This window comes from Ciconia boyciana, chromosome 4 (genome assembly GCF_034638445.1).
Source record: "Ciconia boyciana chromosome 4, ASM3463844v1, whole genome shotgun sequence".
Taxonomy (NCBI): domain Eukaryota; kingdom Metazoa; phylum Chordata; class Aves; order Ciconiiformes; family Ciconiidae; genus Ciconia; species Ciconia boyciana.
Window position 1 is genome coordinate 7,917,983 of NC_132937.1, and position 26,816 is coordinate 7,944,798.

Sequence of the window (26,816 nt, forward strand, 5' to 3'; positions counted from 1 at the left end):
CATTATGGAGAAATCCCCCAAATCCTCTCCAGGAACTCAACATGCTGGGGTGCCTCTCTAAAGCGCCTGTACAGTAATGCACACAGTATGGGGAATAAACATGATGAGTTAGAGATCTGTGTGCAGTTGCATGACTACAATCTTGCTGAGATCAAGGAGATGTGGTGGGATGGATCCCAAGACTGGAGTCTTGCACTGGAGGAATACAGCTCTTTAGGAAGGACAGGTTGGGAAGACGAGGAGGGGGAGTTGACCTTTATGTGAGAGCAGCTGGAATGCATGGAGTTCTGCCTGGGAATGGATGAGGAGTCAACTGAGAGTTTATGGGTTAAGATTAAAGAGAGGACAGGTAAAGGTGACATTATAGTGGGTGTCTGTTATAGGCTGCTTGACCAGGATGAGGCCCTCCACAGCCAGCTAGAAGCAGACTCACATTCACAGACCCTGGTCCTCATGGGGGTCTCCAACCACCCTGATATATCCTGGAGGGACAACAGAGCAAGGCAGAAGCAATCCAGGAGGTTCCTGGAGAACATTGATGACCACTTCCTGACCCAAGTGATAGAGAAGCCAATGAGAGGAGGTGCTCTGCTGGACCTCATACTCAAACAAGGATCTGCTTGGAAGAGTCCCATGGGATAGGGCCCTGGAGGGAAGTGGGGGGCCCAAGAAAGCTTGTTGATATTCAAGGATCACCTCCTCCAAACTCAAGAGCGGTCCATCTCAACAAGCAGGAAGTCAGGCAAAAATGCCAGGAGGCCTGCGTGGATGAACAAGGAGCGCCTGAAGGTGCTCCTTGAAACACAGAAGGTGGAAGCAGGGACAGGTAACCTGGGAGGAATACAGAGACATTGTCCAAGCATGCAGAGAGGCAGTCAGGAAAGCCAGTCTACCTGGAGTTGAATCTGGCCAGGGATGTCGAAGACAAGAAGAAGGGCTTCTATAAGTACATAGGTGATAAAAGGAAGACTAGGGAAAATGTAGTTCCACTGCTGAATGAGATGGGGCACCTGGTTTTACAGGACATGGAAAAGGCTGAGGTACAGAATGCCTTCTTTGCCTTAGTCTTTACTAGCAAGACCGGCCTTCAGGAATCCCAGGACCCTGAGACCAGGGGAAAGGCTGGAGCAAGGCAGACGTACCCTTAGTGGAACAGGATCAGGTTAGAGAATAAGAATACTTGAGCAACCTGGACATACACAAGTCCATGGGCCCTGATGGGATACACCCACCGGTGCTGAGGGAGCTGGCTGATGTCATTGCAAGGCCACTCTTGATAATCTTTGATTGATCATGGTGACTGGGAGAAGTGCCCAAGGACTGGAGGAAAGCAAATGTCACTCCTATCTTCAAGAAGGGTAAGAAAGAGGACCTGGGAACTACAGTCTGGCCAGGGTCACCTCCATCCCTGGGAAGGTGATGGAGCAACTAATGCTGGAAACCATTTCCAGGCACAGGAAGGACAAGGCGGCCATCAGGAATAGTCAGCATGACTTCACCAAGGGGAAGTCATGCTTGACCAACTTGATAACCTTCTATGATGAAATGACTGACTTTCTTTGACTGATTAAGGATTATGACCCACAGCAAATTTGTATCCATTGTGTTCAACAGGCATGATTAACTGTGTTTATAATGTTCTACAGTAAAGCTGACCTCCAGGAGCTTGTTTCTGAAATTATTATAACTCAGAATTCTGTCAAGACTTCAGACTTTTACATTGTCTGGATATTCCCACAAAACAAGAGAAGGAAGAGATGATGCCTTAAATTTTGCTATTTTTCAGCCAACATACAGATTATACTGGATCAACTTTTTTAGCTACAACAAATACATACAGTTCACTCCATCCAAGTCAGCAGATCTTAAATATCACTTTTAAAGTACAGAATTTAGATTTTAAAAAGCAGATCCTTTTTAGCAATGTGACGCCTATGTGAAAATTGAACCACGTAAGGAGAGGCAGCCTTGTTTGCAACTTGTCAAACTATCAAACCTGTATTTTAGTAGCCTATTCAGAAAGGAAATGCTTGGCTGAGAGAATACTCTAATGAGATTCCAAACAAAAGCATAATTAAGGTATTCTTCTGTATTTGTGTGTGACTGCTTATGTTATTTCTCAAAACAGGAAAGCCATTTTACAGGGATGAATGTTTCACCCCCATTACTGAAGCATTGTTTCTTTTTCTGCAATTAAAATACTGAATCTGGGAATCGCCTTAGGATTTACAATATAACTTCAGGAAGTGAGGATAATTATTCAGTATGGGACAAGTTTACTTAGTCTACACTGAACCAGTTTCCAAATAAGGAAAAAATAATAATTAACTATCATTATTTTTTAATGTACTTTTCACTTGCTGTTCTGGAAAACAAATTGCAAAAATACAGTAAGAAGGATCATCACCCATAAACATCCTCTCTCTCACATAGAAACTCAATTTTTTCAAACTCAACTCAATTTTACAAATCTTGCAAATCAAATATCTGAAATGCATTGTACCATTGTTTCATATATGAACACACTTTCCTGTCCATAATACAGCCACAGGATTACCGGGGATACAAAGGGAGGGGAAAAGCCCCTTTCATGACTGCCAGTCAGTGTGATATGAAGACATTCATCAGCACATCTCCCATGTACTTGGATCAGGGCCGAGCCTTCTCCTGTAATAATATGCCTTTATGTCCAAGCCTGACTGTGCTAAGAGTTATTGATGACAACCTCGATTAAACTAGTAATTAAATCCTCCAAAATACTCATATGGTTGGGGGAAGTGTTATGAGAAGGATAGAGACCAAGCATCAGCTGTGACCTTGAAAGAAAACTTTTGATTGGATTTTGTCTTGTGAAAGGAAGGAGTGGAAACAGAAAACAGCTGTCCTGAATAATTAATGAACTCCCATAGCATTCTCCTAATTCCAATTTTATATGTATCCAAGTGAATCTTTCTTCAGGCTTCCTCAAAACTAGCACATTTACAAACTATTCATAAAAAGAAATTGCAAATTCACTTAAAACAACATGAAGTACAGCTAGGTGACAACTCAAAAGGTATTCCTTTTTGTGTACTTTAGACTATGTAATACATAATTACACGTATATACATATTTTTATATATAAAATAAACATATACTGTTTATTACTGCAAGCAACCAAAGGATGCCTGTGCCACTACGTAGGCTTTCATTAGTACCCGCTGATGTAGAATGGGATTTTCCAGTCTTTGGATCTTTCCTAGGGCTGAAAGGCCTTTGAGCACACTTTCTATCAAGAATATCCTTTTAGCCCTAAAAAAGGAGGAGAAGTTTTTTTAAAAAAGAAGCTCTTCACAGAATGGAATGAAATAAATTTATGTAAACAGTGATAATATATATGGCAGGAAAAATCCAAGTAACTCCTGTTTTGTGTTGCTTAAGCACTAAAGGGGTGTAGATGGGTAAAATGGGGAGCAGAAAGCCAAACAGTAGATGCAATGTAGAAAGGCATATGATAACATTCTCCTAATTTTTCTTACATTTCATTATATCCTCCTTCCGGATGAGTTTTCCCTCCTCAATAGATTCTTCAATTTTTCTTCTAAAGCCTCCTTTCCTACAAATTATCTCCAATAGCTTTCTTTTAGGTAGGCCCAGCTACTATGCTACTTACTTACTGCAATACAAGGAAAGCCTCCTCTTTCCATCTTGGCTCATCTAGCAGTCCTACCGTAAATCACTCCCTAGCTGTTAACTTACTTCTACAGATAAGTCATAATTTAGGTTACAGAACTGCTTTTCCAATTTCAAAAAGCCTTTAGTAAAAAAATCAACCATGTTAAGTGAATGGACAAATTATTAAGCCAAGAATTTTTTAAAAATGTGATCAAACCAAGAGAACTTGAAGCAAACCATCAAACAGCCAAATAATCATCGATTGTAGACATTTCCTCTCAGAGACATACTGTTCAACAGAGAAAGGTTGTATTGGGTTTGCATGGCAAGGTTTTGGCAGTGGGGGGTGCTACAGGGGTGGCTTCTGTGAGAAGATGCCAGAAGCTTCCCCTGTGTCCAATAGAGCCAATGCCAGCCGGCTCCAAGATGGACCCACTGCTGGCCAAGGCCGAGCCAATCAGCGACGGTGATAGCACCTCTGGAATAATGTATTTAAGAAGGGGAAAAAAAAAAACCTGCTGCAAAACAGCAGCCGGAAGAGAGGAGAATATGTGAGAGAAACAACTCTGCAGACACCAAGGTCAGTGAAGAAGGAGGGGGAGGAGGTGCTCCAGGCACAGGAGCAGAGATTCCCCTGCAGCCCGTGGTGAAGACCATGGTGAGGCAGGCTGTCCCCCTGCAGCCCATGGAGGTTAACAGTGGAGCAAATATCCACCTGCAGCCCATGGAGGACCCCACGCCAGAGCAGATGGACGCACCTGAAGGAGGCTGTGACCCTGTGGAGAGCCCACGCTGGAGCAAGCTCCTGGCAGGACCTGGGACCCCGTGGAGAGAGGAGCCCACACTGGAACAGGTTTGCTGGCAGGACTTGTGACCCTGTGGGGGACCCACGCTGGAGCAACCTATTCCTGAAGGACTGCACTCTGTAGAAAGGACCCATGCTGGAGCAGTTTGTGAAGAACTGCAGCCCGTGGGAAGGACCCATGTTGGAAAAGTTCATGGAGGACTGTCTCCCGTGGGAGGGACCCCATGCTGGAGCAGGGGAAGAGTGTGAGGAGGAAGGAGCGGGATAAACTGACCACAACCCCCATTCCCCATCCCCTTGCGCTGCTCCGGGGGGAGGAGGTAGAGAAATCAGGAGTGAAGTTGAGCCCAGGAAGAAGGGAGGGGTGGGGACTGAGGAGGAATTAGGCATAGCAGGAGTGAAAGGGTTAACAAGATTGAAGTACTGAGAGTTTGGGTTATGCCTGAGGGAAGGAGGCTGTGTGTCAGGAGTAGGAGTGGATGGGATTGGAGAGAGATAAGGCGAACGTGTGATTTTTTGTTGTGAAGAAAGGAACTGCAAAGTTGCAAAAAGATAGCCAATTGTATTAGCTGAAGGAACGCATGAAGGACGCGTGAACAAGACATATAAACCAATAAGAGTTCTCTCAGTAGCGCATGTACAAACAATTAGAAAGTATATAAGCCATGTAATAGTTCAATAAAGGGTCTTCGATTTATCCCTCGATCGGAGTCCGTGCATCAATCCGCTACAGGGGACAAGGTGTTTTAAGATTTGGTTTTATTTCTCATTACCCTACTCTGATTTGATTGGCAATAAATTAAATTAATTTCCCTAAGTCGAGGACGTTTTGCCCGTGACGGTAATTGGTGAACGATCTCTCCCTGTCCTTATCTCAACCCATGAGCCTTTCATTATATTTTCTCTCCCCTGTCCAGCTGAGTAGGGGAGTGATAGAGCGGCTTGGTGGGCACCTGGCATCCAGCCAAGGTCAACCCACTACAAAGGTATACCAACAAGGTGCAAATACAGAAAGATTTTTCAGTTCACCATCTGCTACAGGAAGGAATAAATGCAGCAACTTCTGCCCCACATTGCCACACTGGCAGAAGTCTCTAGGTTGTATCTGCATAAATGAATGCTCAATGGTATCGAAGATAGTAAGTATGTGTTCATGTGTGTGTAAGAAATGGGCTATTTTTAAAATGTCCATGTGATTAGTTTCCCTTCTAATTGCCTCTATCATTACCAATATTTCCACTTTCTCGAGATTAGAAATCTTCCTTAGAAACCACTGCTTTAGTAATGGATACTTCTAATGCCCTCTTTTTCAAGGACAATATAGTAAGATTGACAAAAGTGAGAATTACTACTACTGATATCAAATTCAGGTTTTTCTATATTGATAGGATATCAAAAAAACACTAGAGCAACACTGCTACTAAATGTAATGATTCATGAATTCATGCAGTAAACTAAAATGTTGACCGTTATCTTATACAAAGTACACAGGTGATTAAAAATTCTATCCTGCAAAATCTCAGTCAAAAAGAGATTATCCCTTTTGGCCTAAACTCTGAAATATAACAGTTCTGCTCATCATGGATATTTATATATTTGTACCCTAGCGAAAAAACATCTAAAAAGATTAAAACATCATAGGTAAGGAACAAGCAAGCTAGAGAATGATAAGGACATTCATTTAAGAAAGAGAGAAAGATGAGCTATTACAGTGACAGACTACACATCAAAGAAAATCTGAAACCCTATACCATAACAAAATCAGAAACTGATGCATCTTAAATGTTAGTACAAAATTGCAGTAAGACCGCACAATAAGTTTCATAAGATTCTGGGGATGGACAATTTTACATCAGAAAAATTATATGGTGCTATAAGGACAGAGAAGAATAATTCATAATGTTCTTATTCAGTTTACATTTCCCCCCTACATTTGTCTGATTCATAAGATACAAGTAATGAATAACGAGGTATTTCAGTATCATGAACTGGACAGTGTCTAAATGCAGTATCCACTGGTCTGTAAGAACTGAGAATTAATTGTTTCTGATAAAAACAAAAAAGAAGATTCCAAAATCAAAAGACCATTATTAAAATATCTTGTTCCCTTTACATTTCAAAGATACCACTTCTGGTTACGTAGTTTTGTTCAGTCCCATGGTTCTTGCATAGATTCTATATGAAATCAAGGAGGAATAAAATGCAGTGGGGCATTCCTCTGTAAAAACAGTTTATAATCTTGGCTATAACTACTAGAGCCACCTAAAGTCAGAGAGGACCTGTAATGATTTTTTTAAAATGAGCTGCATATAACCCTATACATAAGTCTAATACAGATGGGGTAGCAGTGTGGTACCTAAATTTACAGACCAGGGGCAAAATTATCCTCTTCCATGCATGCTACAAATATCACATCTGTGGAGTTGATCACAGTGCATGTTCTGCACTGACCTGGAGCTCCTGTTCCCATCAGTGGCATTTCCAGTGCTGAAAATGCCATATGATGCTGCTGCCAGATTAGGGGAAAGAAGTTTGCTCTCACTGCTGTCTGAACCCTGCAGTACCCAGCACCACAACACAGCTTGCCATTCTTCTGATTTAATTAAGCTGATCCACAGTTCTAATGAGCTGTTTCTACATATACAATTATTTGCACATGGTGGGTGGGAGAGCCCTCATTTTTTGCTTCAGTCATGATTTTAATTGTACATATTGCACACACAGAAAGTCAGTGTATTCCTTGAGACATCCGTGTTTCACTATTATGAGAAAGGCTGGCTGCTACCCACATTTCTTACTGTATTCTTAGATATGTTTACATTGAGTCTTGTGACCAGATGTGAATACCACAGGTTAGATTAAGTAAACCTTTGCCAACAGAGCTGTCCTGGCTAGGAGCCAGACTGTCACTGCACTGTTTACAGAGCTTTGCAGAATAAACTTTCTAATCTCCCTGCCTTTTGATCCTGCAGTGGCTATGGCACAAAAAACTCAGTTCCTGGCCCTGCCTGTCTGATTTTCAGTGCCACTGGTCTGAATCCAAGCTGCAGTTTAATTTTTTTTTTTCTTAGGGGGGGGTGGTGATTAACTGATCACAGGCATGCAGGAACTCATGACTACATGGACACACTGAGGGGAACAGCAAAAGATAGGTGAGAGCAAGACACTTATTAGCTAAAGAGCAGGAAATGTGTCACAACAGATCTTCCCCTTGTTGTCTCACAAACGGAATTCGTTACCCGGTGTGCAACACCCAATACGCACACAGAGCCGAGATATCAGTTTATTTTGTTTTGCGCAAGACCGGGTGCTAGGTGGTAGCTCCACAAAGCTAGCACCCCTTCGTTCATACAGGTACAGTATTTATACAGTCTAGTTATGCATATGCATAAGTAATTACGTAAAGCAGTTTTCTATTGGTCTGCATTTTCTCATCTTACTCTTAAAGCTACAGTATTACTTTAATATTCCATGCATACCCAAAGGTGAGGGGTCTCCGCTTGGGCCAGGGTCTCCAGCTCAAGGGGTGTGACTTTTAGTATTATAATGAGGACAGTTCGCGTGAGGGTGCTTCTTATCACACTTCTACTAGTAGCTTCAGATTGTTCCCAAAACATCTTGATTAGCTTACATATTTTTCCAGGATGTGTTTCACTTCCCAAGGACAATAATTTTGATTAGATGTTCCACATTCTGGTCTGAATCTCCCTTATCAACTTTACATAAGTCCTGGCTTCCTACCAGCTCCTGATTGACTACACCCTGATCCCATGATAACATCTGATATTATTTTGAAACATACAAAGCATCTTGCATCACATTTCACACTAACAAACCAACTTCATAGCCATATAATTCCACTGACTGCAAGAGCTTGATTGGCAGCAGATAGAGAGGAGAAAAAAGCCAGCCTCCCAATCTTATGCTGTGCAACAGCTCAAAGCAGCTCCTGACACCAGTTAGACAGTTCTAGTGACTGGCCTAGGTCTGGCAACCTTTGCAAGATACCTGTAAAGGATGCAATCCCAATACTAGCCTGAGCTGGAACAAACTCATACTGTTATGCTGAGACACATCATCTGGCCTTTCTCTGACTTCAGAGTTCATCAGAGCTGATATCCTCTACTGCTCTCGATCTTCCTCCCCACTGTTGTTTCCCTCCTTTCATTGGATAATGTTGGCAATTCTCTCCTTTTTTCATTCTCTTTTGCCCTTCTCCATCATGTCAGCGGGTGCCCTTGCAAGGTCAGGTTGGGATCACCTCCATCATCACAGGTGGACAAGAACTAACACTACCTCTGTTTCTGCCATCCTTCCAACTGACAGAAATTAGTTCTGTCTTCCCCACCTTAATTAAATACTGCATCTTCAGTCCTAGCAACTTTCCCACACCTTTTAGTTCCCATCTTAATCCCCTCCTCCTCTTCTCTTTCTACTCAGAATATAATCAACACTTCCAGTGGGAAATTGGAAAAGGGTGTGATTTTTCTATTCTTTGTCTTGCTTTCCTTTAGCTGTACAACAGTTTTCTCCTTAACTATGCTACAATCTTCTCCTTTTTTCCTCTATCAAAGTTTAAGAAGTTTCCTACCTGCTTACCTCATCTAGTCTTCTCACTTGCCCCAAAGATCTCCCCTCCTAGTTTCCCTTGCCTCTGTTTTCACCCCCTCACTCCATGAGTTCTCACTAATCCCAAATTTGCCCCAAAATGAAGGCAGGCTTTGATCTTGCCTTTTTTTAAAAAAAAGAAATCTCATCTGTCTCTCAAACTATTACCTATATTTCTCATTAAGCTCACTGAATGAATTGGAGGAGGTTCATCTGGTCTTATTCTTGGACTGTCAGCCCTCTGGCTACAATCTTCCTGGTCTTGATCCAGGACCTTACTCAGTGTATATTTACCCATGACTACATTTCCTATTACACTTATGTAACATATCATTCACCTTCCATGCTACACTCATTCACTGGCAGGGTAGTATAAAGGGGCCATTGTGTACATAAGAGTCAGGTTCACTGACTTTTTTTTTTTTTTAAATGAAGGATGCCATCAGCATACCAACATCTTTAAATACCAATCAACTAATCATCCATTCTATGTAGCCCATATCCTCCTCCCCTTCTCCAAAATCTCCCCACTTATCAAAGACAATACTTCCGTTTTAAACATTAATGAGACCGCTCTTTGACTATTGTCATCTATCTATCTGGACTTCTGTAAGGCCTTTGACATGGTCCCCCACAACATCCTTCTCTCCAAATTGGAGAGATATGGATTTGATGGACGGACTATTCAGTGGATAAGGAATTGGCTGGATGGCTGCATCCAAAGAGTTACAGTCAACGGCTCAATGTCTAGATGGAGATCAGTGACGAGTGGTGTCCCTCAGGGGTCCCTATTGAGACCAGTACTGTTTAATATCTTCATCAACGACATAGACAGTGGGACTGAGTGCACCCTCAGCAAATTTGCAGATGACACCAAGCTGAGTGCTGCGGTTGACATGCCTGAGGGACAGGATGCCATTCAGAGGGACCTTGACAAGCTCAAGAAGTGGGCCCATGTGAACCTCATGAGGTTCGAGAAGGCCAAGTGCAAGGGCCTGCACCTGGGTTGGGGCAATCCCCAATATCAATACAGGCTGGGGGATGAATGGATTGAGAGCAGCCCTACAGAGAAGGACTTGGGGGTACTGGTGGATGAAAAACTGGACATGAGCCGGCAATGTGTGCTTGTGGCCCAGAAAGCCAATTGTATCCTGGGCTGCATAAAAAGAAGCATGGCCAGCAGGTTGAGGGAGGTGATTCTGCCCCTCTACTCCGCTCTCGTGAGACCCCACCTGGAGTATTGCATCCAGCTCTAGGGTCCCCAGTACAAGAAAGACATGGACCTGTTAGAGCAGGTCCAGAGGAGGGCCACAAAAATGATGAGAGGGCTGGAACACCTCTCCCATGAGGAAAGGCTGAGAGAGTTGGGGTTGTTCAGCCTGGAGAAGAGAAGGCTCCGGGGAGACCTTATTGCGGCCTTTCAATACTTAAAGGGGGCTTATAAAAAAGATGGGGGCAGACTTTTTAGTAGGGCCTGTAGCAATAGGACAAGGGGTAATGGTTTTAAACTGAAAGAGGGTAGATTCAGACTAGATATAAGGAAGAAACTTTTTACAATGAGGGTAGTGAAACACTGGAACAGGTTGCCCAGAGAGGTGGTAGATGCTCCATCCCTGGAAACATTCAAAGTCAGTTTGGACAGGGCTCTGAGCAACCTGATCTAGTTGAAGATGTCCCTGCTCATTGCAGGGGGGTTGGACTAGATGACCTTTAAAGGTCAACCAACCCAACCCATTCTATGATTCTATGATATGTAAAAGTAATAAACACTGAATTCTGAAGTCTCCACTATAACTGAGGTTCTCCTTTTTTTCCCTCCTCACACTGAAGCAAAATAAACCAGTGACCAAGTTGTCAAAGTGAAAGCAATTATTTAAAATGAAGCATTTCCATAACACTGCTCACTGCCCCAGATGCACTTTCAGGATTGTAACAGAGATGAAAGGTTATCAGTAATCTAATGCAATGGAATGAGTTTGAAAAACATGGGGTATCTAACTTTAAAGTACCTAATGAAAATTTAAGTAAACTTAGGGATAAGAAGCAGTTGGAAGAGACACTGGGAAACTCTCAGATGCTCTATGCCTTGTAGTTACAAGACAAGTAATAAAAGACAGGCATGAATTTTGTGTGCACAAAATATGGGAGCTCAGTGGCAAAGAGATCACTGGTCCAAGGCCAGCTGGTGTATGCAATAACGCATACAAATATCATTTTTGTACACGTAGCAGCCAGTGAGAACAATGCTTTGCTTTATGCAATCAAGACATCTGTTTGTGGAAGTATAGCTTGTAATTAGCAAAAGTGGTGTCCTGGCTTCTGGGAGTAAATCAAGGTTTGCAAAAGTTGCCATTGTGGTATCTAAGCTCTTAAATGCTATGTGATGTCATTGTGATTAATAATGAATGTATATCATGGCATAAACATTTTTCAAAGTACACAGATGGGTCACAGCCAATTGCATAAAAGACTGTAAACACATGGTAAGAATTCCTCTTCCTTTTGGCACCATGAGGGTAAGACTGTCAGCCCAGCATGCTCTGGATTGCTGCCACAGAGGAAAGGGATGGGAAGGCAGAATGGGCAACCTCATCCTTCTCTTAGGAACAGTGACTGCCCACAATTCAAATCTGGCATCTTTGGGCCTGAACTGTGCAACTGGACAGATGCTTCCAGTCCCTGTAGGTCCTACAGGATCACACACTCTGACCTGAGCTCAGGAACTGTCCTAATGCACCAAAGGAAAATCAGGGATTCAAACTATTGCAGGTCTTTCAATGGCCTCAGGACACTATGGTCCAACACCTTGAAAGTATAAATACTCCTCAGTTCCTCTGTAGATTTGTGATCATGCTCCTCTTGTGCAGGCTACATGTCCTGTACCATGTACAGTACCATGTCATACCATGTGTAAGACAAATGTATAGGCTGCTTTTCCAAGGAGTGAAAGGAAAAATGTTTCCTCCAGTTCCCCTGCACTCATGCTAGATTATCTGGTGAATTAGGGGAGGATTTTACCCTAAATCAGGTGCAAGAAATTCCATACTACAGCTTTGCTAAAATAAAGCCAGGTGTACTTATTTTATACTCTTCTTCACAAGAGCAATAGGAGGCTTAAGAGACAAAGAGAAGGAAAGTTTCTCTCCTTTGCCAACCTTCCTGTGTGCAACAGGCATATCTAAGAACACAAGAACAGCCATGCCAGTTCAACCAAATGACCATCCAGTTCCCTGCCTCTGACAGTGGCAAAAGTATGTGCCTGAGGAATCATGTAAGTACAGAGCAAGCACATAGTGACATTTATCCAGAATACCTCTCTGAGCTTTGCAGCCCAAAGACTTCATGAGCTAGAGGTGATGTCTTTGCACTTAATAGCTGTACCACTCAAACTCACAGCTCCTGGGGAGTGGGCAGGGAATAGACCCTGTGCCATTCACCTGGCTCACAACCTGCTCTATGCCTGCACTCAAAGGACCCTTGGGGTGTACTGTACCCACAGCAGGCTGCATGAACACTTCTGATGGCAGCAGAATAGCCTGTATTAATGTTTGCCCAAAACATGCAAGGAAAAGTCAGTGCAAGAGGAGCTGGAATGCACAAGCTTCAGACACCATGAGAAGTAGTTACATCACCTGCCTAGCTGACAAGCTGGCACTCAGAAGCATGGAAAGAGGGAAATGTAGCAGGAGAGACTATCTATCTACTGCTCTCCAAAGTGAATTAAAGCTGTGAGAACTCATGGGAAACCCCCAAGATGATGACACTGGACAGAAATACTTAGTTGATGGTAGCTGAAAACGCAGAAGTTGACTACATGTTTTAATTTGACCCTCAAGTAGCTACAGTGCAAGAGATGTTCAACAAATGAACAACTGGATCAGAGCCAGCTGAAGACTTTTAAAACATGGGCTGCTTTTAGAATATCTCTCCACATGTCATGGGAAAAGGATGGATAACAGTGGAGCTCTAGAGATTGTAGGAGAAAACTTTAAGAGAACATTACAATGGCCCTCTCCAAATATATTAAAGGAAGTCTAGATATTCTGGTTCAGACAGTGTGGAAAAGGAAATATTTCTGTGGGAGGCATTCCTGCTGCTGCCTATTGCTACAAATCGCAGAAATGTAACTTTTTGAAAGGACACAAACATAGAGGGGCTAGGCCACAACACTTTCTTGGAAGGCCTTGGGTATCACAGCTTTCAACCACAGCCATCAGCTCATGTGTCTGAGCACTCCCAGGTGAAAGAGGGCTCTAGTAAATCAATTCACTGATTTTAAGAGTATTTCTCTCCAAAGTTCAATTACTGACAATGTCTTCTGACCGGAACCAAAGTTAAAATTTATCCTCCTTTAAAAGGCCATATAGGGTGTGTCTCTGTATTGGGGCTGGCCCTGTCAAATCTGGGAACAAGTGTTGGATCCATGAACATAGGCATTCCTCACTAGTGTTATGAATGAACTCCTCTAGTTGCAGAAGTTTCCATATACTCTCTGCAGGCATTTATATACAGTCTATCTGATTTCCAAATTTGCAACTAGCTGTACCATTAAGTATGGTTTACACTGCGCACCACAGCATCTGAGCACCTCACAGTTGTAGCAGTATTACAAGGTTAAGCAATTAACAGAAAGCAAAATGCTATTATTTCTTTTCCAGTGATGGGGAAACTGAAGCATGGAACAAGTAAAAGATCTGTGATTTTAGACCATGAAAAGTTATGGCAGTGCAAATATTGGGCCCAGCTGCGCTAAGTGCCACAACTGTGGCTATCTTCTTCCCTCCTGGTACTCCATGAGGATGATGCATTTAAAATACAAAAACAATCTGAGGGGAAAGGTTCAATTCTGAGTTCTCAGAGGTGCCAGCTCTGTATTATTATACAGCTAATGTTCAGAGTGGGCAAGAAGGAAAGGGACTGATGGAAGGAGGAGGACAAAGCTGCTCCCCAGGTTGTAGGGAGATGATAAACGTGCATCAGTGTGTATGAAAAAGAGGGGCCATTCATTCAAATAAAACAATCTTATTTGAATTTTTGACCAGAATTGAAACAAAATCTGAAGTGTTCTTTTTATAAGACATTCAAACAACTTGGCTACCTTTGGTCTTCATTTATTCTTAATTCCTGTGAATTTTTGTACTTCCCGATTTCTTCCTAAGCAGCAACAGCACTGCTACAACAATGGCTTTACAGCATTTCTTGTTCATTCAGAAAAAAGAAGTACCATAGAACTTGCAAAAAAAAATCTATGTTTTTATGTTCTTTTCCAAACATCCAGATTCAAGGAGTGTAATGCTATGAGAATGTATATACTATGAAAACAAAGGCATTTTCAGATGCATTAAAGGAAGCTCTTGATAAAAGCCTACTAATGGGTGTTTTCACAAAAATTGGACAAGGATTGCCATGTATGATGCAACCCAACTTCAACCAGAATCCAGGATATCACAAACAAAATGTTTTAGTTTTGTTACTGGTGGTGAACTGGTGACCTGATTTGCTTGTCTTCTTTATCTGCAAAAGCACTATACTACTGTAATTTCGAAAGGTAACAGTGTGAAATTAACATATCCCAAGCTGTCCCCTCATCTTAGATATACAAAATGAAGAGAGAAGCCAAAAGAGAGGGTAAGTTATTTTTACACAACTCTTCAACACATCTCAATAAGAGACTGATGCAAATGTACGGCAAATGTACTGGAAGCCCCCAGAGCACCAGGCACTCCTTATTGTGTAAATTGGACTCTTTTCTGCTCAGGTACAGTCACGGAAAGAAGACAATGGGGGTATGTGAGCTCTATGTCAGTCTCTGCAGCTGTTCAGCTGCAGTGCAAGTGCTTCCAGGTATGGCCAGCTCTGATACAGCATAGTTCAGACCACAACTACCTGCTCCACATCTCTTTCTGGGGAGACTAGTTACTTTCAGTTCTGAACTCCAACCATGCTCAAGCTCTTTAAGCGTGGAAGGAAAGTTTTCCCTTCTTAGTACACAATAACATGAAAAATACCATTGAGTGCCAGTTTTACTGCTCCAGTTATCAAGTGACTACTTTGTTTTTTTCTAAACTATTGTTTGAGGAAGGATTGGGGGGATGTTTAATGACAGGGTGTTTGATGTGACCATATTGTGTTTTCACAAGATAACAGAAAAATGAAGCACAGCCTTTTGTGCACCTCTACCCTATGTAACTCAGGAAGTTCCTTCTCATGAATGCAAAATATTCATTCACATTTTGGGGAAGATTTGATTTACCTTGTTTTATAAATATTTTCCATGGCATTTTAGATATTTTATTCCCTCCCACTTCCCTACTAAGAGCATATACTAAGCTGCACCAACTATAAAATGATGTCTGTATGCTAAGTTGAGGCTAATTTTACTCTCACTGAACTCCATGGAAAACCACTCATAGAATTCACAGGTAGCTGGTTTGATCTTTTTATCCAGAATTTCCAAGATACACATTTTAAATGTATTATACTGACCAATACTGACTGTAAAAATTTCTCTTCACCTTTGCCTTATTTTCCTCATGCTCAAATATCCCAGGTTGTTTATCTTCATTTATTTTTTCTCATTATATGCTTATGTTGCCAGCTCTTCAGAGCAGGCATTCTTTTATTATCAGTCTGAGTATTACATATCAATATGGTGTTCTAATTTCAGGTCTTTAAATATTGCTTTAAAATAAATTCAATAATACTGATGATGATAAATTGTGAAAGTGTTTCTGGGACTTTGGATTATGGATAGATTATAGATAGACCTATACTGCAAAGCTCACGCATGACTAAACTTTGGGGAAGTCTGAGGTTCACTTCAGGGACAACTGAACATCATTCCTTTCTGATGAAACATTCAGGGGTTATTTGTAGCTCACAGTGACATTTCACCATTACCATGCATACCATGCCAGTGATTGATAAGTTTTTGAAGGAGTGTACCCGAACAGGGAAGTCATTTTACTGCTTTTGCTAACCATCACTGGTCAAATTAACAGGAAAAAATAAACTCCATAAATGCAGTTGCTGCCTTTTCATAATTTCAGCTAGTTATTCCCCCCAAAATGCATCCTTACTCAAATAAGATCTAGATGGCCAATTCCACAACAGAAAACTACTGAAGTCAAACTTACTGATAATGCAAGACCATTATTTTTGTGAGAGAAGTTCTAATTGAAGATACTGAAAAACAACCACCATGTAAGGAGCTACCCAGAAGGTAATATGTTATGTTACCATGCAAAATACAGTTTTGTTCATTCTTCCTCAGGATAGAGTTTACTTCCTAGTTCTTCTAACAATGCTGTCTTGAAATCTGTAACACAAATTTTGAAAAACCTAACAAGCATTCAGCTTTAAAGCCCAAACGTCAGACAGTTCCTATCATTGCTCTCATTTAGCTTAATTTTCTTCAGGTCTTTAAATGCAATTCAGAAAGCTTCAGCCACAAAGAAAATTTCCACTGAGCTGCTGTTCGGTTCCAGATAGCTTTTTCTAGTCTTTGGCCAAAACTCTCCAGCTCTATCCCACAGGCTCCATGTTGTTTTTCAGGACATTTCACAATGCCTGTCCTCTTTTAATGCTACCCCAGAGACTGTGTCATATCAGAAGGAGGTGAGAGAAAAGGGGGTTACCATCCTAGTGAGCTAATCTGTACTATCTATCTACATTTCTACTCTGTTCAAATCTCATCTGTTCTAAGAACTCTCTTCTACACAGAATATACAAATACCAAATATACAGTAGATATCTCTGAAAAGAGCACTGTCAAGAACAAGTCAGAATCATCAAAATATACAACTATGGGGAAAAAACTTCTGTGGTACTATATCATAAGCACGAGTAGGAGGAAGGACATAAGGTTAACAGGAACCTACCAAAAATAACTTACCACTCTCTCCACAAATCCTCAACTACACATCTTAAGATCAAAAGCTCATCTCCTTTAGCACACAGAAAAGCACCTTCTGGGCCTCTCAACAAGATAACGGGGGGGAGGGGGCTTTTTTATTTTGGGGTGGGGGGGAGGCTGTTGGTTTTTTTAAATACAATTCCACCAACATCTCTAGACACAAACTGATGAGATCAGTACAGTAATACCATACTGGAGTTGTTACAGGTACCTCTGTGTTAGCTGTACCTCCATCTGGCTGTAAATAAAATAAATAAATAAATAAATGATCAGCTGACAGTTCCCCTTCCACAGGGACTTGAGCACTTGCCACTCTTTCCAGCTGCCATATCCCAAGACACACACACACAGGCTCAAGAAAATGTATCTGTGAGAAAGCACCAGTGTGACAGGATGCACTGCAAATGCACATTCTCCTCTTGCCATTGAATCTATGTATTGGGTTTAAAGGGAAAAGTTTTGGTAGCAGAGGAGGCTGCAGGGATGGCTTCTGTAAAACACATATTTTAAAATTATCATTAAAATATACATTATCACACAATCTTCACAAACTTCACTTACATCAACAAAAAGAATTTCCCACACCAAAATCAGAACATCATCGCAACACTGACAAAAGTGGACAATTTACACACACTCCACCCCTTGTCCCTTCACCACAATTACAACAATAAAAATTCCCCACAATTATTCCGCTCTCTGGCAATGTCCAGTCCATTTTTTGTCCATTGCCTCTCCCAATTACTGTCCCTACCTTGAATTCCTCGAGCTCCAGAACAAACTGTGGTGGGTTAATGTTGGCTGGCTGCCAGGTGCCCACCAAGCTGCTCTATCAACTCAACTTGGGGAAGATTAATTTAAGTTATTGTCAATTAATAACAGAAAGTATAGCGAGAAATAAAAACAAAACTAAAAACAACTTCCCCCCAGCCCCCTTTCTTCCCAGGCTCAATTTCACTCATGAATCTTTTATGCCCTCCCTCCTCAGCCCCCAAACGGCGCAAGGGGATGGGGAATGGGAGTTGCAGTCAGTTCATAACACTTCGTCTCTGCTGATCCTTCCTCCTCCTTTCTCTTGGCTTTTATTGCTGAGCATGACATCATATGGTATGGAATATCCCTTTAGCCAGTTTGGGTCAGCTGTCCTGGCTATGTCCCCTCCCAACCTTTTGCCCACCCCCAGCCTACTGGCCTTTGGGGGCAGGGGTGTTGGAGAGACAGCCTTGATGCTGTGCCAGCACTGCTCAGCAGTAGCCAAAACACTGGTGTGTTATCAACACCTTTCCAGCTACAAATACAAAACACAGCACTATGAGGGCTGCTATAGGGAAAGTTAACTCCATCCCAGCCAGACCCAATACAATCTATCACATCAAAGCAGCATTTATAGTATTGTCTGAAGTATCTCTTGCATACAGCATAGATTGTTGCCAAATATTTGTAATCAAACTCTTATCAGAATAAATTTAATTTCTTATCCTCTACTTCCCTACAGTGATTCAAGTGATATTTTATTCCAGGAAGTGTCCCATGGGACCGTGCAGTTGAAGAGAAAGAAATGGGATCTGTGATAAGAAAAAACAAATAAGTATAACGTTTAAACCAAAATTATATATTCCTATCTACAGCTGTCTCTGTTCTTACTTACCTGACAAATAAATGAAACAAAAAATGTGATGGCACTTTATCTAGTTATATTGACTGTTCTTGGTGCAGATACCTATGGTATAAGCTTGTACAACCCACAACAATTACAGGAGATATAAAAAATGACCCTGCATACCTTTCATCCCAAACTTAGAGTGTCTTCCAAACTTCAGAATAATGAGCATTATTACTAAGCCAGTGCACACCAGTGCTGCACTTCCCACCATAATATACACCTAAAAAAGAGGACACAAACAGATCCGATTTTTTCTCATTAACCATCTTCAAACATATTCAGCATACACTCATATTTACCCATTAACCCAACCTCATGAAGTTCAACAAGGCCAATTGCAAGGGCCTGCACCTGGGTCAGAGCAATCCCCAATATCAGTACAGGCTGGGGAACGGATGGATTGAGAGCAGCCCTGCAGAGAAGGACTTGAGGGTACTGGTGGATGAAAAACTGGACATGAGCTGGCAATGTGTGCTTGCGGCCCAGAAAGCCAACCGTATCCTGGGCTGCATAAAAAGAAGCGAGGCCAGCAGGTCAAGGGAGGTGATTCTGCCCCTCTACTCCGCTCTCGTGAGACCCCACCTGGAGTATTGCATCCAGCTCTGGGGTCCCCAGTACAAGAAAGACATGGACCTGTTAGAGCAGGTCCAGAGGGCGGCCACAAAAATGATGAGAGGGCTGGAACACCTCTCCCATGAGGAAAGGCTGAGAGAGTTGGGGTTGTTTAGCCTGGAGAAGAGAAGGCTCCGGGGAGACATTGCAGCCTTTTAATATCTAAAGGGGGCTTATAAGAAAGACAGAGAGACACTTTTTAGTAGGGCCTGCAGTGAGAGGACGAGGGGCAATGGTTTTAAATTGAAAGAGGGTAGGTTTAGATTAGATATTAGGAAGAAATTTTTTATGATGAGGGTGGTGAGACACTGGAACAGGTTGCCCAGAGAAGTTGTGGATGCCCCATCATTGGAGGTGTTCAAGGTCAGTTTGGACAGGGCTTTGAGCAACCTGGTCTAGTGAAAGATGTCCCTGCCCATGGCAGGGGAGTTGGACTAGATGATCTTTAAAGGTCCCTTCTGACCCAAACCATTCTATGATTCTATGATTTAGGTAGAGATTCATTTAAAATAGGAAACATTTGCACTCAGATCAAAGAGTACAGAAATAAGTCAGAAATAAATAAGGTTTCTTCTATCCTGCAGAGAATAGAGACTCAGACACCTCTGAGAACCACTTTCTCAACATCCCACACATTCAAGGCAGGTGGGAGGGAATGCACATCACCCCTTTTCCTTCCAGCAGAGTGGCATTTTTTAAGAAAACACATAAGAAAAGCACATAAGAAAACACTTTTTTTACTGTGAGGGTGGTCGAACACTGGCACAGGTTGCCCAGAAAGGCTGTGGAGTCTCCATCCTTGGAGATATTCAAAACCTGACTGGATACAGTCCTGGACAACCTGCTGTAGCTGACTCTGCTTTGAGCAGGGGAGTTGGACTAGATGATGTCCAGAGGTGCCTTCCAGTCTCAGCTATTCTGTGATTCTGTTATCAGAAAAGATAAGACTGTCTGGAATCTTCCTGATTTTTTAGCAAAGTATCTCTATGAAGCAACCATTGTCAATGTGAGGGACTGGAGGCTGTCAAAGTTATGCCCCCACCGCACTTAACGGATGGAAACAGAACAAAATTGAAGTTTTAGGAACCCTTCTCACTGCCCTTATTCTTATAACTTTTCACTCCCCAACCATTGGTGCTGGAGAGAGCCACTGAGTAGGCTTTCTCCCACCTGCACAAAACAGATTCCTCCCTCATCACTTTCAGATGTATTGAGACAATACTTAGCCTTCATAGTCTCCTTTTCCATTCTTTCCCAACTCACAGTCTACCACAAATGCACACACTCTCCACTGCCTGCAGCTTTGCAGTCATCAATGTCTGCAGCAGGGAGGCAGCACTACTAACCAGACTGGCCACCTGCTACCAGTTTCCAACAATTCATTACATTTAACATTCATCTAACAAACATTCAATTTCCAACATCATGATAGGTGAGGCAGCAAAGGAGTAGACCCACCAATTCAGCTGCCTGTACTAACATCCACTACAAATTATCTTATCAAAAAGCTACATGAAATCACACATTTAAAACATACAATTAGAATTTGAAAGTTCATTACACCATGTCCTCTTTGTAAGGAGCAGCTGACTTTGGGACTGGAATTAAAGCAACAGTCTTTAAGTTACCTTGAATGTTGTTATTTTGTTAAAAAAGAGTTGCTCTCCTTGGCTAAAATTAGAAGCAAAGTATTGGGCTAACAAATTACAGTTAGTTGTTCAGAAAAACATGAAACAAATTAGCAACTTTACTTGGAATAAAAAGTGATCCACTCTCAAAAAATGGGGTGAGGGAAGGGGGGGGTTGCATTGATTTTTTTCCTCTTGATTTTGATCACCACATAGTAATAGTTCTGGTGTTCTAGTAGCTTAGGTCCCAGTTTCATTAGTTGTATAGTCAAAAAAATCTGCCAAGATTACAGATCAGGAAACAATGTATATACTTACAGTGATACTATCTTCATTCTCTTTGTTGGAAACATCTGCAGAAGCGATTCGATTACTATTATTCGTGGTGTCTCCAAGATCATTAGGCGTGGTTTCATACTCTTAGGAAACGAAAAAAAGGGTGCTTTTATAATTTCGTAACCTTGGAGGGGAAAGGGTTGTCTTTATTATTTCAGCTTTGTAATACCATAACAACAGTAACACTTATCAGAATTCTGAGCAATTTGAAAATTATACATTATTTCTATTGTACCTGATACATTTGGGGGGATCCTTGTGACAGATAATTTTGAACAAATGTGTTGTGACTGACAGACTTGAAAAAAAGAAGCTGCTTCTGTATTCAGCTTTATAGAGAAGGAATCTACATCATAATATATATTTATATTAGAAAAACTAGAGTTAAATAAGAACTCCATACATAAAACTATTTTTATGTGCTTCTGACTTTCCATTAAAAATTGAAGGCTGCCCTCTACAATGAACTTCTCTAGCCTTGTATTCAGCCAAATATAGGACTGACTTAGAAATTAGCTTGGGGACTTTTTGTTTATCTGTGAAGAATTTGGCAGATGACCTTTTAGCTACTTTATTGATATCAAATGTGAAATAGCTGGTTTTCTTAGGTTAAAAAATAATGAAAGATGCTGTTGTGTGCATAGAGGTTATAGTCTAACATGCTAAATTGTCATACAGGTAAACTTTTAAAAAGTTAAGTGCCTGAGATGGTCTGAAGAAATTTGATTTATCAAAACAATGCTACTCATAGGTCTGCAGGGGTGAATCCAGGACAATTCCATCAAAACAATGAATATGGCTTAATTATTTATAATTATTTTTAAATGAAACACAGATATATACAGTCCATGATTTTTTTCAAAATTATTCAAATGAGATACAAGAATTAAATCGTACATGTATGAACTTAGAGATACATCCATTAAAATAAAAAAAGCTTAATATTTTTTATGATTGCATCTGGAAATATACATAATGTTTCAATTGTATGACTGTAATGTGTGCAGATGAAATAAAACAAACAAGGGCAATAAGTGCATTTATTGCAAATGCACCTCCAGCACTCTAATTTAAATTTGCAATTAATTGTGTCTTTATATATTTTGAATAAAATCAGTGCCATAAGTCTACAGATGAAATTGTAACTGTGAATATGAAAAAGCACAATTCAGAGGCATAGCTCACAAACCACAGAGGCAGGAACTCTTCCAACCTCAAAGCTGCTACTGGGCAAGGGGTGGGAGGGCCTTTATCTTCTTTAGCTCCCAAAGCTGTTTTGGAGACCTCAGCTGGCAATACTAGCAACAAGCTGCACCAGCCTTTTGATCTTCATGCATGCACAAACACAATTTCTTTCTGCAAAGCACTCAGCAGGCTGCATATTTTTTTGGTATATGAACCAATACAGCTACCTCTGCCACCAGTGCTACAGTTGGTCCAGTCAGGTTGTCTAATCAACTCACAAAGTCTGTTCTGGCTCTACACCATACATGCCGAAGGACAGGATTTTTTCAAGACAAAATACATATTTAGTCTACAGAGCTTTCACGAGAAACCAAATTTAATTTCCTGGCCTTTTATCATTCACATTCTTCAACTCAGCATTGCATCCCTATGTCTACAGCTTCCTATGCAGCAAGGTTAACATAGTAGTGAAAGGCAAAAGAGCAGCAATCCTTACTCCAGGCAAAATAAATCCTACCTGAATTCCCCACTTGGACAAACAGCCTGGACACTGAGACAAGGTTCTGTGCAGACCATCCGCTACTGTGAATACAAGTTTTGCCACAGCAGAGGAGGAGATTTCAGTTTTATTCACCTGCAGGCAGCACCTAGACTCTTGATCAGTGAAGAACCCAGTTTATAACAAGTATCTCAAGCTATAAGATTGGGCTTAATTTACAATTTTCTGGCAATGTCTTCACTAAGATAGTTTTGACCAACCCTTTATTTACAGTACCTTTATAATAGCAACAATATTGGAAACAAACATTAAGAGCCTTCACTGTTCTGTCTCCATAATACAAACTTTTAAGAGGGAATTTTTTTGCTCTTAATTTTACCTGTAAATAGTGGGGGGCAAAAGCTGAAGCTATTTGCAGTTCTGTTTATGTTCATTTCTATACTATGATACTGGAAATCATACCCTGAAGGACTAATGAGAACTATGCAAAGTATTTCAGGTCTGGGTCTATGAATCCTCTGAATGCAGTATTAAAAAGGGCAAGGGATAGAGTAGGCCACTTCAGTACATGTGTTGCATTGCCATTTCCACCTGTATAACTGTGAACCATTTACATTTGAATTAGTGACAAATTTTCAAAGCCTCTTGAAATGGGTGAGCCAGGCAAGGAAAACATGCACAACAGTTATCCAGCCAAACCCAGGCAATTCTGAATTAAATGAATTCTTGTTCATTTTATTATGAAATTCTGATTAGGCACGTAGCATTCTGATACAGACAGGGTCATGCCTTCTGACTCATGCTATGTGGGACTTGTATTGTTTCAGGGCTAGATTCTCTGGTGTCTAGTAACTTATGCAGTCATATATTCCTACACCAACTGAGGTAAATCACAACTAAAGCATGGGAGCATTTTGCAGCTGTTTTATAAACAAGGTGTAAAGCAGCTGGGATCCAGACAAGAGCACTGTCATAAGTACCAGGGAGTCATTCTGCAAAATATCCCTGGGAGTTCAGTTTTATGGGGCATATTGTCTCTCTCATTTTCATGACCACATTAGAAAAAGCAGTATGGCATTAAAACATGAACTAGGAGCCAAAGAAGCCATCTTTGCATTTGATTTCCTGCTCAGCTCTGGGCAAGTCACTTTATTTTTCTTTCTCAGTTACCTCTCATACAAAACTGTGATAACATCTCTTATTTGTCTTTTCCACAGGATTCTGTGGGGATTAGTTATTAGGGATTGATTGCTCTGTGCTTCAAGCATATGAAGTACAATGTGGATAGAATTCCTCCAACAAACATAACATCATGCATACTTTTGTGAGCTTGTTGGTTCTTCTGTTTCCCATAGTATTTTTAAAACATTTAATGGAAAACATTTGGAAATTACCTCATATGAAGCACAGAGCACTGAAGGTCAAATCCCAAGGGACAGACCAAATCCTACTACAAAGGGCTTTGCTCTATGCAGAAGGGTACTCAAGGCTAGAGTCCCCTGCCCCCATGCAGCCAAGCCCTGCTTACCCACACAAGGCACAGCAATGATGGCCATAATCATCATACACGAGCTCCTAACCACATCCTGCTGGCTAAGGGAACTCAGATGGTGCACAGGCACTGCAGAGACCAAGTCCCAGCCCAATAGCAGCTGTGAAAATCTGTCACAAACCTTTTCTCAGGGGCACATAGAGGTTCTCTTTGTCTGGAATTTTTTTATTTGGATGAAATCTCATGATTAGTCTCTCTAGTCTGTTTTGGCTCTTTTGAAGTGAAGGGCCACCCTTCATACCCTGTTCCAATTTATTTTTGCCTAGTTACATTCCATCTTCTTCCTGCATATATTCAGGTGGGGAGAAACACCCACCTCTTCTGTGAAGGTCCAGTCCATTGTCAGGGCCCTGAGAGTACTAACAACCCTTATTGGTCCTGCCCAGCCTCCCCTGGGGCCTCCCCCACCCCTGCCCATGGGCCCAGGAGCCTCATTTCAGGTCAGTTCAGGGCCATCAATCCCCACCCCGGTGACACCATAGGAATGTTCATCTCTAGCTCTGCCACAGACCTGCCCTGCCTTGTCATGGGTCCTGCTGAGCCAGGCCCAACACTTAGGCTCACATCCTGGCCTGACCTCAGCCTGTCCCCATCCCCATGGCCCTGCCCTGCCATCCTGGGGCTGTATCTGACCGTGGTTACCCTCACTGGTCCTGATCCTGACCCCTACTCATGGGCTGACAGCCCATCCTGGCCACAGCCGAGCCCCATCCCCACAGAGGTGCCTGATGCCCTTGGCTGGGGGCTGCCCCCAGCTGCCCCCACAGCCTGCCCTGCTCCCTCATTGGGGGCAGTGGGACAGGCCCTGGCTGGCAAGACCCCTGCCCTGCCAGCCCGAAGATACCCTTGGCACCTGGCCCTCACAAAGCCATTGGCACTGCAGTGCCCTGACACTTATAGAGAAATACCTTGCAACTCCCACAAAAGGCAGCCCTAGGGAGCGCTAGCAACCAGGAGGGCTGCAAACAGGACAGGCAAACAGGGCGTGGCGCATCAGCCAGGGCGTGGCGCGACAGTTTGCACGGCAGTTCGCTTGGAAGGGCACGCAGGGAGGGCGCCTCTTCGAAGGAGGGGCATTCCATTGGCCAAGTGGGAGACTTGAAGTACACATAACCCAGCAACCGGGCACTGTTCTGTGACCATCTGCACAGGTCAAGGGCACTCATCCTACCTGACCCTCAAGGCAGAATGGTGGGAACTCATCTGAGGGCAAAGGCTGCAGCTCCAGCCAGGGGGTCTGCACCATCTACCCCAGTGGTGGCCGATGCCTCCACCCAGATGGAGCTGCTGAAGGGAGAGGCTGCAGTGCAGACCTCAGACTGCAGGAAGTGCCTAGACCTTTCTCCTTGGGCAGGGACAGGCAGCAGATCTGCCTGCAAAAGGTGTGCCCAGGTGGAGGACCTCCTGCAGCAGGTGGCTGAGCTGCAGGAGGCAGTGAGAAGGCTGTGTAACATCAGGGAGGCTGAGAAGAACTTAGATAGCTGGTTCCAAGTGCAGTCTACAGTGGACCCACAGCCCACGGCCAAACAGCCAAAAACTCCCCCACCGGCACACACAGAAGGGAGGGGGGCCAATAAAGCAGAAGAATGGACGGTTGCAATGGCAAGGACCAGCAGAGGAAGAGACTTCCCCTGAAGTCTGAGGTGCCCTTGCAGAACTGCTTCACTGCTCTGCAGACTGAAGAGGAAAGACCTGTCACACCAGGAGAGACGCTGGAGCTAAGGCAGCCCATTCTGCTCCCTGTATAACAACCAGCGCAACTAAGAAAAGGCAACAGGTGATAGTAGTAGGCGGCTCTCTTCTGAGAGGTACGGAGGCACCCATTTGCCTACCTGACACACTCTCTAGAGAGGTGTGCTGCTTACCGGAGGCTCGTATCAGGGATGTCACCGAGAGAGTACCAAGCCTCATACAGTCCACTGCTGTTGTTTCACATGGGCACCAGTGATACAGCCAGGAGCAGTCTGAGGAGTACCAAGAAGGATTACAGAGCCCTGGGAGCGGTGGTAAGGGACTCTAGAGCACAGGTAGTTTTTTCATCAATCCTCCTGGTCAAAGGGAAGGGGTTTGAAAGGGCCAGTTGAATCTGGCAAATCAACAAATGGTTACAGGACTGGTGCCACAGACAGGGGTTTGGCTACTTAGACCATGGGACTCGCTTTGAGAAACCTGGTCTACTGGAGGCTGATGGGGTCCGTCTGTCAGAGAAGGGGAAGAGCATCTTTGGTCATAGGCTTGACAAGCTGGTAAAGAGGGCTGTAAACTAAAGTTGCCAGGGGAGGGGAACCTCAATCCATCCAATTCCTACCAGTTTGATGCCAGTGCCAGCAACAGATGCCCAGAGCCTGGAGAAGGATCA

The 26,816-nt window shown here is 42.6% G+C and overlaps 1 protein-coding gene across 1 annotated transcript in view; it reads right to left on the reverse strand.

Annotated features, from left to right (window-relative positions):
- The window catches only part of LOC140651122 (BDNF/NT-3 growth factors receptor-like), a 209,422-nt gene that overhangs the window by 121,045 nt on the left and 61,561 nt on the right, over nucleotides 1-26,816 (reverse strand). Inside the window, exons 11-12 of the mRNA XM_072860241.1 lie at nucleotides 21,204-21,304; nucleotides 18,766-18,865 (exon numbers count right to left, since the gene is read on the reverse strand). Coding sequence (XP_072716342.1) covers nucleotides 18,766-18,865; nucleotides 21,204-21,304 — 201 coding nt within the window. The remainder of the gene's footprint in view (nucleotides 1-18,765; nucleotides 18,866-21,203; nucleotides 21,305-26,816) is intronic.